This window comes from Tachyglossus aculeatus, unplaced genomic scaffold, assembly GCF_015852505.1.
Source record: "Tachyglossus aculeatus isolate mTacAcu1 unplaced genomic scaffold, mTacAcu1.pri scaffold_307_arrow_ctg1, whole genome shotgun sequence".
Taxonomy (NCBI): Eukaryota; Metazoa; Chordata; class Mammalia; order Monotremata; family Tachyglossidae; genus Tachyglossus; species Tachyglossus aculeatus.
In genome coordinates, this window is record NW_024045021.1 from 12,956 (window position 1) to 26,347 (window position 13,392).

General features: G+C 44.7%; 1 protein-coding gene and 1 non-coding gene across 2 annotated transcripts; both read right to left on the minus strand.

Moving 5' to 3' along the window:
- Window positions 1-806: 806 nt before the first annotated feature.
- On the minus strand, window positions 807-1,745 carry LOC119923853 (olfactory receptor 2T33-like). The gene has a single exon (XM_038743058.1). It carries the CDS (start codon window positions 1,743-1,745, stop codon window positions 807-809), a length of 939 nt encoding a protein of 312 aa, XP_038598986.1.
- Window positions 1,746-10,866: 9,121 nt separating this feature from the next.
- Window positions 10,867-11,004, minus strand: LOC119923854. The gene has a single exon (XR_005448984.1). It is a non-coding gene; the product is annotated as a small nucleolar RNA SNORA7 (small nucleolar RNA).
- Between the last annotated feature and the right edge of the window lie 2,388 nt (window positions 11,005-13,392).

Sequence of the window (13,392 nt, forward strand, 5' to 3'; positions counted from 1 at the left end):
TCATCATCATCATCATCATCATCATCATCATCATTATTATTAACCCCAGCACTTAGTAGAGGGCCTGGCACATTGTAAATGTTGAACAAATACTATTTTTAAAAAACAGACTCCATAACATGCTATAAAAAGGAAACTGTTTATTTACCATTGAAATATCAATTAAGGTCAATGATAATAATAACAATAATAATAATATTTGTAACGTGCTAACTACATGTCAAGCACTGTTCTAAGCATCGGAGAAGATACAAGATAATCAGATCGCTGTCCCACACAGGATTCACAGTCTAAGTAGGAAGGAAAACAGGTGTTGAATCCCCATTTTACAGATGATGTAACAGAGGCACAGAGAAGTGAAGTGACGTGCCCAAGGCCACCCAGCAGATAAGTAGCAGAGACAGAATTAAAACCCACGTCTTCTGACTCCCAAGCCCATGTTCTTTCTATTAGTCCATGCTGATTCCCAAGGAGCAAAAGCAGGAAGCTCCATAGGACCCCAGTAATAATAATAACAATAATAATAATAGTGGAATTTGTTAAGCTCTTACTATGTGCCAATCCTTGTATTAAAAGTTGGGGTAGATAGGAGGTAATCAGGTTGGACACAGTCCCTGTCCCTTATGGGGCTCACAGTCTTGATCTCCGTTTTGCAGTTGAGGGAACTGAGATACAGAGAAGTTAAGTGACTTGATCAAGTCACACAGCAGAGTGTTGGGGAGTAGGGATTAGAACCCACATCTCCCTGACTCCCAGGCCCAGCCCCTATCCCCTAGGCCACACTGCTTCCCTTTCGACACTCAGTGTTAATTCCTGAACCTGCAATCAATGACGGCCCTCTTTACGGCCCGCAGTACCTCCCTGTTCTTCAGGCTGTAGATGAGGGGGTTCAGCACGGGGGTGAGAATAGTGTAGAAGGCTGAAACCACCTTGTCATAGTCAGTTGAGTCATAAGAACTGGGCCTCATGTAGATATAGATGGTGGTCCCGTAGAAGAGACCGACAACGCTGAGATGAGAGGAGCAGGTGGTGAAGGTCTTCTTCTTGGCTTCTACCGACCTCATACGGAGTATCGTCCCCAGAATGAGGCCGTAAGAGCCCATGATGACAGAGAAAGGGATCAGCAGCATCAGGACGCAGCAAACGTACATGACGGACTCAAAGACCGTAGTGTCATCGCAGGCCAAGCGCACCAGAGCAGGGGCTTCACAGAAAAAATGGTTGACTTCTCGGGAACGGCAGAAGCGATAGCTCATGGTGACCCCCGCCTGCACCAAGCCATCTGTCGCTCCGAGCAACCAGGAGACCACCACCAGGAGGAGGCAAAGCCTGGGGCTCATGAGAACGGGATAGCGTAAAGGGCAGCAAATGGCCACAAACCGATCGTAGGCCATGGCGGCTAACAGGAAACACTCGCCCCCTCCCAGAGTGATGAAGATGAAGATTTGGATGGCACATCCGACGAGGGAGATGGAATTCCTGCCATACCAGAAGTCGCCAGCCATTTTGGGGTTGGTGGTGAAGACCAGTATCAAGTCCATGAGTGACAGCTGACTGAGCAGGAAGTACATGGGGGTGTGGAGGTGGGAATCTCTGAGGATCAGGAGAATTATGGCTGCATTGCCCATCAACGAGGTGACGGAGGTCATCATAACCAAGGCGAAGAGGACTTGGTGAGCTCGGGTGTGTTTAAACAGCCCAAGAAGAACGAAGTCTGTCCCTACAGTGTCGTTCTCCTTCTCCATGGCTCTGTCCCAGCAGGAAGTTAGATCTGGAAAGAAACAAACCAACAACAAAAAAATCAGTGGAAAGGGAAGTTTAGTAGCAGGGGAAGATGAGATTGGGTCCATTTGCTTCTTATTGGGAAGCTAAATCTTGAGAGCATAGACAATCCAAAATTATAACATTCGTGGTATTTGCTAGGCACTTAGCCTTTTTATGGTTTTGTTAAATGCTTACTATGTGCCAGAAACTGTTCTAAGCACCGGGGTAGATACAAGCTAATCAGGTTAGACACAGTCCATGTTCCACATGGGTCTCACAGCCTTCATCCCCAATTTACAGATGAGGGAACTGAGGTACAGAGGAAGTGAAGGGATTTACTCAAGGTCACACAGCAGACATGTGGCGGAGCTGGGATTAGAAGCCCGCTGTTGGGTAGGGACCGTCTCTATATTTTGCCAACTTGTACTTCCCAAGCGCTTAGTACAGTGCTCTACACACAGTAAGCGCTCAATAAATATGATTGAATGAATGAATGAGTGAATTAGAAAACAGGCCTTTTTGACTCCCAGGTCTGGGCTCTACCCACTAGGCCAAGCACTGGGAAAGATATGATATACTCAGATTGGACCTACTTCCTGTCCCACGTGGAGCTTCCAAGCACTTAGTACAGTCTTCTGCAAACAGTAATTGATTCACAATTTCAAGGGAGGGAGAATAGATACTCAATCTCCATTTTTACATGCAAGGAGACTGAGAAGCTGTGTGGCCTAGTGAATAGAGCACAGGCCTGGGAGTCAGTAGGACCTGGGCGCTAATCCTGCCTCTGTCATTTGTCTGCTATGTGACCTTGGGCAAGTCGCTTAGGATCTCTGTGCCTCAGTTCCCTCATATGAAAAATGGAGATTAAAACCGTGAGCCCCACGTAGGACATTGGACAGCGTCCAACCCAATTTTCTTGTTTCTACTCCAACATTTAGTACAGTGCCTGGCACATAGTAAGCACCTAATAGATACCTCAAGCATCATCATCACAGGGAATTTAAGTGACTTGTCCAGGTTCAAACAGTAGACAAGTGGCAGAGCCCGGGTTAGAACACAGGTCCCCTGATACCCAGGCTTGTCGTCTGGCCACTGAGTCACAAAGTTTTCTCAGGATACTCCAATGGGCAATAACAGTAAGAATGGGACTGATGCCATTGACCCCCGTGGCAGTAATATGGTTAGGATGATCATTATCACAGTTAGTTATGATCATTATCATCATATTTATTAAAGAGTTATTTATGGGTCAGGCACTGGGCTAAATGCTATAGTAATAATAATAATAATAATAATAATAATAATAATGGCATCTATTAAGCACTTACTATGTGCAAAGCATGGTAGCTTTACGATTCTCAAAATGGGCACAATCCCTAAAATCGGTCAGTCAATGAATGGTATTCAGTAAGCGCTTATTATGGGCAGAGCACTCTACTAAGTGCTCGAGAAATTGCAATAGAGTTAGTAGACATAATCCCTGCCTTCATGGAGCTTACAATCGAGTAGGGGAGACAAGCAGTAAAAGAAATTACAGAGGATAAGGATGAGAAGCAGTGTGGCCTAATGGATAGAACACAGGCCTGGGAGTCAGAGGGACCTGGGTTCTAATCCCAGCTCTGCCTCTTGTTTATGTGACTTTGGGCGAGTCACTTGTCTTCTCTGGGCCTCAATTACCACATCTGTGAAATGGGAATTAAGACTGTGTTCCCCACATGGGACATGGACTGTATCCAACCTGATTAGTATGGTTGAGACTAAGCACTTGCTTAGTACAGTGCTCTGCAAATGGTTAGCACTCAAAAATACCATTGATTGATTGATTAACAAATACCATAAAAATAATATAGTACATGGAATATAGATATGTACATAAGGGCTTTGGGGTGGGGTGAAATGCAGAAGGGAGGGAGAATAGGATGAGAAGTACCGCTTCCCCTCCCTTCTAATCACGCCATTTATCACCTGCCCCGGAATGCCCTCCCTCCCCACAGCCGCCATCTCTCCCTCCCTTCAAAGCCCTACTGAGAGCTCACCTCCTCCAGGAGGCCTTCCCACACTCAGCCCCCTCCTTCCTCTCCCCCTCCCCCCCGCCCTCCCTCCTTCCCCTCCCCACAGCGCCTGTATAGACGTTGGTACAGATTTATTACCCTATTTATTTTACTTGTACATATTTACATATTCTGTTTATTATGTTAATATGTGTTGTTTTGTTGTCTGTCTCCCCCTTCTAGACTGTGAGCCCTCTATTGGGTAGGGACCGTCTCTAGATGTTGCCAACTTGGACTTCCCAAGCGCTTACTACAGTGCTTTGCACACAGTAAGCGCTCAATAAATACGATTGAATGAATGAATGAATGAATGAGAAGTCAGTCACGGAATGCTTAATGGAGGAGAGACCCCACTAATATCACTATTATAATTTTTTAAAGTAATAATTATTATATGATGTTAGTAGTGGGATAGTAGTCTATATTTCAACCTGGGCTCAAAATCTAATGGGAATCAACCAATTAATCAGTGGTACTGATTGAATGCTTACTGTGCACAGTGCACTGTAGTAATCGCTTGCTAAAGTACACAAGAAAATGGTATAATAAGACGAAGAATGATATTTGGCATTTGCATAACTTATTATGCTCCAAGTGCTGTACTAAGGTTAATCACTTCAGATACATTCTCTGTCCCAGATGGGGCTGGCTCAGAGACAAAGTTGGAGAGAGAACAGGTGTGATCTAATGGTTAAAGCACAGGCCTGGGAGTCAGAAAAACCTGGGTTCTAATCCAGGCTACATCACCTGGCTGCTATGTGATCTTGGGCAAGTCACTAAACTCTTCTGTGCCTCGGTTACCTCATCTAGAAAATGGGGATTGATTGGGAGCGCCATATGAGACATGGACTGTGTCCAACCTAGTTAGTTTGTATCTATCCTACTGCTTAGTACAGTGCCTGGCACAGAATAAATGCTTAACAAATACCATTAACAAAAGTGGCAAAACTGGGATTAGAACCCAGGTCCTTCTGACTCCCAGGCCCATGCTCTATCCACTAGGCCAGGCTGCTTCTCTATATGCCAAGCACAGTACAAAGCACCCTAGTGGATATAAGATAATCAAGTTACACATGAGGATCACAGTCTAAGTACTTCATAATCAATCAGTCAGTCAATCAGTGGTATTCATTGAGAGCTTACTGTGTGCAGAGCATTGTACTAAGTGCCTAGATGGTAGATACATTCCTTGCCCACAAGGACCTTACAACCTAAAGGGTTTCTTGCTGACTTCCCTGCCTCCTGTCTCTCCCCACTCCAGTCCAAAATTTGCTCTGCTGCCCAGATAACATTTCTACAAAAACGTTCAGTTAATGTTTCTTCACTCCTCAAGAACCTCCATTGATTGCCCATCCACCTCTGCATCAATGAGAAACTCCTCACCATTGAATTTAAATCTTTCAATCATCCTGGCCCCTCCTCCCTTACCTCACTACTTTCCTACTACAACCCGTCCCACACATTTCACTCTTCTAATTCCAACCTACCCACTGTAACTCGATCTCATCTATCTCACTTCCAACTTCTCACCCACATCCTGCCTTCGACCTGGAACACCCTCCCATTTCATATCTGACAGACAATCAATTTCCCCACCTTCAAAGCCTTATTAAGATTACAGCTCCTTCAAGAAGACTTCCCTGACTAAGCCCTCATCTCCTCTTCTTCTGTTCTGTAAGCACCATCGATTGATTAATTGATCGATCCATTAATTCTGAGAGGTGGTAAGGGCTCTAGGGACTCACGTGGTTCAGTCTTCTAAACCAGGCAGAATATAATCCTGTTTTTAAATGTAATCTGGGTCAGGGACTATATAAAACCCCCTCCTAACCTGGAGCCACAGTCAGGAAGTTCTTTCTAATATCACCCCCAAATTCTTCTAGATACAACAGAGGAGACTTTCTATTTTGGGTTTTTTTTTTTTATTTTGGATAGTCCAGGCTGTCTTCGTGATGGTTCTTTTTCAGTGTAATAAGAGGAGGAGGAATAGCATTTATTAAGCACCAAATATGTGTGAAGCAATACACTTTGCAGGGGGGGAAAAGACAGATATGACATCAGTCAGCAGTCTTGTCTCTAACTAATCCCAAATTCTGAAACTTTCTTCATAGATCCTCTCCATATTCCATCTGTCTACTGATTTTGGCTGATCCTCTTGGCATTCTTGATAGAATTATGGCATCCTTCTTAAAAGAAAACAGCCTGCTACTGAGAGCAATGCCCCAAGCATTAAACGTTTTAGAAAAAGTTTCCAATTCACCCAAGATTGAAATGAGAATGGCTAGGATTATTTATCACAATGTCTTGAGCTCGACTCCCCTGCCTCCTCTCTCTTGTCTACGTCATTCCTCATCCGTGGTGCTCTCTCAATAATATGTATAACTAGGACATTTGTTAGCTTTGATGTCGGCCAAATGCATAGATAGATGGGGTAGATACAATGCAATCAGATCAGAGACAGTCCCAGCCTCTTCAAATCCACCGGAATGCACCTCTTCCCATTTCAAAAGTTTTTTTTCTGAATTCCCATCTCCTCTAGTTAGCCTTCACCATTTAATTTTCTCTTTCCCTGGTTCTTTCCCCAGCAACTGCTAGTCCCAACTCTGTTTGTCCAACTCTGTCTCTGCTGGAATCTGACCAATATTATTTGGGAGTGGGAAACAAAGTCAGGACGAAGTGATAACCCCAAGCCCTCTCCAACCTTACCTGCACATGATCATTCACATCCATTGTGCCATGGGCTCAGTGAGCAGGACGCTTCTTATACATCTGACCCTATGGCATCAGAACAGCTAATTCTGGTAGAAGGGGAGTGGCCTCATGGTAGGTGGAGCCTCCAGAGAGAGAAGCTCCAAGAATCACAGCACCTCAGAATTCTTAAAATCCTCTAGAGGTCTTCTTTCCCAATTTCCTTCCACCAGGGCTGGCTGAAATCAAATCATTTCAGACAGATCACTTCTTCCCGCCTCCAGTTCTTTATTCAATTATTCAATCATATAAGCAGTATGGCAAAGTGGCTAGAGCACAGAGTTGGAAATCAGAACATCATGGTTGCTAATCCTGGCTCTGCAACTTGTCTGCTCTGTGGGCTTGGGCAAGTTACTTAACTTCTCTGTGCCTCAGTTACCTCATTTGTAAAATGGGGATTAAGACTGTGAGCCCCATGTGGGACAGTGACTATGTCCAACCCAATATGCTTGTATCTGCCCCAGTGCTTAGTTCAGTGTCTGGCACATAGTAAGCACTTAACAAAGACCATTATAGGAAGCAGCATGGAGTATTAGATAGAACATGGGCCTGGGAGTCAGACGGCCATGAGTTCTAATCCCTGATCTGCCACTCATCTGCTGTGTGACCTTGTGCAAGTTACTTCACTTCTCTGTTCCTCAGTTACCTCATCTGTAAAATGGGGATTGAGACTGTGAGCCCCATATGGGACAGGGACTGTGTCCAACCCAATTTGCTCGTGTCCACCCCAGCACTCAATACAGTGCCTGGCACATAGCGCCTAACAAATATGATGATGATGATGATTATGATGATGATGATGATGATGATGATGATGATGATGATGATTATTTTCAGTCTACGGGGAAGACAGGAATTAAAATCATTTACTGAAAGGGGAAATAGTAGATTTTAAGGATATGGCCATATGTGCTGTGGGAATGGGTTGAGTGTCAAAGTGTATGTCTTCAGTGATACTCTGAATCCCTTCTTTGCTCTTGATAATGATAATCATTATCATCATTATCAACATAATATTATTAATCTATGTGCCAAATATCACACTAAGCACTGGGGTGGATTCACAATCATCAGACTCACCATCTAAGTAGGAGGGAGAACATGCATTGCATCCCTATTTCATAGATGAGCAAACTGAAGCAGACAGATGTTAAGTGGCATGCCCAAGGTCAAGACAAGTGGTAGAGCAGGGGATCCTTCCACTAGACAGCACTGCTCCCTGGGACTAAATGGGAGAGCTCTAGATAGTAAGTGCCTCTCTAGGCTGTAAGCTCGTTGTTGGCAGGGAATGTGTCTGTTATATTGTACTCTTCCCAGCACTTATTATAGTGCCCCGCACTCAATAAGTGCTCAATAAATACAAATGACTGACTGATTGTTTATCTTGTATCTACCCAGTGCTTAGAACAGTGTTTGACACATAGTAAGTGCTTAACAAATACCCTGATAATGAATACTGCTTGACTGGACTGGAAATAGGCTCACAAGAAGGGATATTCACCCTTAAGCAATATTCCTTCTCTCCCCCTACTCTAACGTTCATCTTCAACCGCTCACTCACCACTGGTTCCTTCCCCTTTGCCTTTAAACATGCCCACGTCTCCCCATCCTAAAAAAACCCTCTCTTGACCCTACCTCCCCTTCTACTTATCACCCTATCTCACTCCTATCCTTCCTTTCCAAACTCCAAGAACGAGTCATCTACACTCGCTGCCTCGAATTCCTCAATGCCAACTCTCTCCTTGACCCCCTCCAATCCGGCTTCCGTCCCCTAAACTCCACCGAAACAGCCCTCTCAAAGATCATCAATGACCTCCATCTTGCCAAATCTAATGCCTCCTACTCTATCCTAATCCTCCTCGACCTCTCAGCTGCCTTCAACACTATGGATCACCCCCTTCTCCTCAACACGCTAGCCAAACCTGGCTTCACAGACTCTGTCCTCTCCTGGTTCTCCTCTTATCTCTCCGGCCATTCATTCTCAGCCGCCCTTGCGGGCTCCTCCTCCCCTTCCCATCCCCTTACTGTAGGGGTTCCTCAAGGGTCAGTCCTTGGTCCTCGTCTGTTCTCTATCTACACTCACTCCTTTAGCGAACTCAATCGCTCCCATGGCTTGAAGTATCATCTCTACGCTGATGACACCCGAATCTAGATCTCTGCCCCTGCTCTCTCTCCCTCCCTCCAGGCTCTTATCTCCTCCTGCCTTCAGGACATCTCCATCTGGATGTCTGCCCGCCATCTAAAACTCAATGTGTCCAAGACTGAACTCCTTATCTTCCCTCCCAAACCCTGTCCTCTCCCTGACTTTCCCATCACTTCCCGTTTCACAAACCCATAACCTTGGTGTCATCCTCGACTACGCTCTCTCGTTCACCCCACAAATCCAATCCGTCACCAAATCCTGCCGGTCTCACCTCCACAGCATCGCCAAGATCCGCCCTTTCCTCTCCATCCAAACCGCTATCTTGCTGGTTCAATCTCTCATCCTATCCCGACTGGATTACTGCATCAGCCTCCCCTCTGATCTCACATCCTCCTGTCTCTCCCCGCTTCAGCCTATACTTCACTCTGCTGCCCGAATTATCTTTGTACAGAAACGCTCTGGGCATGTTACTCCTCTCCTCAAAAATCTCCAGTGGCTGCCTGTCAACCTACGAACCAAGCAAAAACTCCTCACTCTTGACTTTAAGGCTCTCCATCACCTCTCCCCCTCCTACCTCACCTCCCTTCTCTCGTTCTACATCCCAGCCCGCACCCTCCGCTCCTCTGTCGCTAACCGCCTCACTGTCTCGTTCTCGCCTGTCCCGCCATCGACCACGTCCTTCCCCTGGCCTGGAATGTCCTCCCTCCACATATCTGCCAAGCTAGCTCTCTTCTTCCCTTCAAAGCCCTACTGAGAGCTCACCTCCTCCAGGAGGACTTCGGAAACTGAGCCCCCTTTTTCCTCTCCTCCACATCACCCCCTGCCCTACCTCCTTCCCCTCCTCACAAAACCTGTATACATTTGTAGAAATTTTACTTATACATATTTACTATTCTATTTATTTTGTTAATGATGTGCAATATAGCTATAATTCTATTTGCTCTGACGATTTTGACACATGTCTACGTGTTTTGTACTGTGGTCTGTTTCCCCCTTCTAGACTGTGAACCCGTTGTTGGATCGGGACCATCTCTATACGTTGCCAACTTGTACTTCCCAATCGCTTAGTACAGTGCTCTGCATACAGAAAGCGCTCAAAAAATACGATTGAATGAATGAATCAGTCAATTGTACTTATTGAACACTTACTGTGTGCACAGCACTGTACTAAGCACTTCGGAGTGTACAATATAATAGATTTGGTAGATTTGTTCCCTGACCACAAGGAGCTTACAGTCTAGAGACTTTTCTCCATCTCATTCACAAGGATGGACATGGACCCATGGACACTTTCATTCATTCATTCATTCATTCAATCGTATTTATTGAGCGCTTACTGTGTGCAGAGCACTGTACTAAGCGCTTGGGAAGTACAAGTTGGCAACATATAGAGACGGTCCCTACCCAACAGTGGGCTCACAGTCTAGAAGGGGGAGATAGAGAACAAAACAAAACAAAACATATTAAAAGAATAAAATCAATAGAATAAATATGTACAAGTAAAATAAATAAATAAATACGTACAAACATATATACATATATACAGATGCTGTGGGGAAGGGAAGAAGGTAAGGCGGGGGGATGGAGACGGGGAGGAGGCAGACAGGAAAGAGGGGGCTCAGTCTGGGAAGGCCTCCTGGAGGAGGTGAGCTCTCAGTAGGGCCTGAAAGGGACACTTCTCTCCCAGAATAATAATAATAATAATAATAATAATAATAATCATCATCATCATCATAATAATAATAATAATAATAATAATAGGCATTTGTTAATTGCTTACTATGTGCAAAGCACTGTTCTAAGTGCTGGGGAGGATACAGGGTTATTAGGTTGTCCCACGTGGGGCTCACAGTCTTAATCCCCATTTTACAGATGAGGTAACTGAGGCCCAGAGAAGTTAAGTGACTTGCCCAAGATCACACAGCAGTCATGTGGCGGAGGCAGGATTCGAACCCATGACCTCTGACTCCAAAGCCCGGGCTCTTTCCACTGAGCCACACTGCCCCACCTCTACCTGCAATCATTCTGTTAGGGTATCCATAGAGTTTCCTTGGTAAAAATATGGAAGTGGTTTGCCATTGCCTTCTTCCACGCCGCAAACTTGAGTCTCCACCCTCAACTCTTTCCCATACCGCTGCTGCCCAGCACAGGTGAGTTGTGACTTGTAGCCGATTGCCTTCCACTCGCTAGCTACTGTTCAAGTTAGGAATGGAATGGGTATGCTTCTGCTTGACTCTTCCTCCCGTAGTCAAGACTGGTAGAGTAGTAGAAACTCTCCAGGTGCGATCCTGAGAGGATTTTCTCATCAGGGTTACCCATAATGGAAAGGTCTATGCCGAAGTTTCAGACAAAGTTGATTCAGATGTGTTGTTCAGCATCGGCATGGGAAAGAGTCAAAGGCAGATGATCAAGTAATTGAAATGTTGATCAAAGACAATGGCAGAGACTAAAGTTTTTGCTGCATGGAAGCAGGGAATGGTAAACCACTTCCGTATTATTTTTACAAAGAAAACTATATATATATACCAAGATGTCTACAGATTTGGCCAAAGATAGGATATTCTGGAGAAAATATGTGCATAGAGTCACTTTGGATCAGAAACGACTTAAAGGCATTTGATGATGATGAAAATGGGCGTTATATACCTGTTCACCCTCCCTCTTAGAATCTGAGCCCCATGTGAGATAGAGTTTGATCTGATCTTTTTCTTTCTACTCCAGTGCTTAGAACAGTGCTTGGAAAATAGTAAGTTCTTAATAACTACGACCATTAATATTATGGTGGGGGTCAAAGCTAAAGTTAGGCAGATACCAGGCATTGTGATTAGGAAGCAGTATAGCCTAGTGGAAGAGTAGAGGCCTGGGAGTCAGAGGTTCTGGATTCAAATTCTGGCTCCACCACATGTCTGCTGTGTACCGTGGGCAAGTCACTTATCTTCTCTTTGCCTCAGTTACCTCATCTGTAAAATGGAGATTTAATCCTCCTCATTCCAATTTAGATTGTGAGCCCCATGTGGGGCAGGGACTGAGTCCAACCCAATTATCTTGTAGCTGCTCCAGCGCTTAGTACAGTGCCTCGCACAGAGTAAGAGCTTAACAAGTGCCATATTAAGCTGAAGAAGAGATGATGCTGTCTCTCAAGATTAAATGACTATGATTTAAGTGACTGAATGGCCACCCCTGTGCTCACCAACTGTGGATAAAACAATTTACTTCAACGTAATTTACATTACTGTGATTCAGTCTCACTGTGGGTAATAATAATAATAGTAATGGCATTTATTAAGCGCTTACTATATGCAAAGCACTGTTCTAAGCGCTGGGGAGGTTACAAGGTGATCAGGTTGTCCCACGGGGGGCTCACATTCTTAATCCCCATTTTCCAGATGAGGGAACTGAGGCCCAGAGAAGTTAAGTGACTTGCCCAAAGTCACACAGCTGACAAGTGGTGGAGCCGGGATTTGAACCCATGACCTCTGACTCCAAAGCCCATGCTCTTTCCACTGAGCCGCGTAGGTAACATGTCTCCCAGCTCTGTGGTATTGTATTTTCCCAAGTGATTAGTACAGTGTGCTGCACCTAGTGACCTCTCAATAAATCTGTTGATTGAAGAATCTCTTGGCAAACTTTAATCGTGGTCTGGACAAGTCTACAATGATGTTTCCCTTATCAGATCACCCCGAATTAATGGATCACTAATAAACACTTCTGCCTCTTCCTCCTCCTCTTGTGTTGGTCATATTAGAAGCAGTTTGGCCTATTGGAAAGAGCCCAGGTCTTGGAGTCAGAAGACCTGTGTGCTAATTCCAGTTCTGCCTGCGGGGTGACCTTGGGAAAATCACTTAAATCCTCTGCACCTTAATTTCCTCATCTGCAAAATGGGGATTCAATCCTTGTTCTCCTTTAGACTGAGCCCGAGAGCCCCGTGTGGGAGAGGGACTGTATTCCACCTGAATATCTTGTATCTACCCCAACTCTGAAGTGCTTGACACATTGCAAGTATTAACCAATATTATACTTATATTATTATTACTGTTTGTAGCCTAGTTGAAAGACCACTGGTAGTATATTGATTTCTTGATAGGTCTCACCCTTGGAGAAAGCCTAAGGGGATATATACGCTTAGATGTTGATGGTCCAGTGTCTCATTGTGCTTCTCTTTTTCCACTGTTGTGCAGGTTTCTGATCCTGAAATCTTAATCAGTTTCCTCATCTGTAAAATGGGGATTAAATACCTGTCTTTCTTCCTACTTGAACTGAGAGCCTGAAGAGGGACAGGGTCAATGTTCAACCTTGACCTGATTATCTTGTATCTAACCCAGCTCTTAGTACAGTGCTGGGTGCCTCATTAATCAATCAATTGCATTTATTGAGCACTGACTATGTGCGGAACACTGTACTAAGCTCTTGGAGAGTACAAACCAAGTAGCAGGCATGTTCCCTGCCTACATCGAGCTTACAGCCTAGTAAGTGCATCACAAAGATGACAGGGAATATGTCCGTTATAATGTAATAGTGTACTTAGCACTTAGTAGAGTACTCTGCACACACTTAAATGCTCAGTAAATATAAAAAATAGCAAATGCCCCCTTTATCGTCATCACCATGATCAACATCATCATCACTTGGATTCTAATTCCCCTTCCACCACATGTCTGCTAGTTGACCTTGGGCAAGTCACTTAAC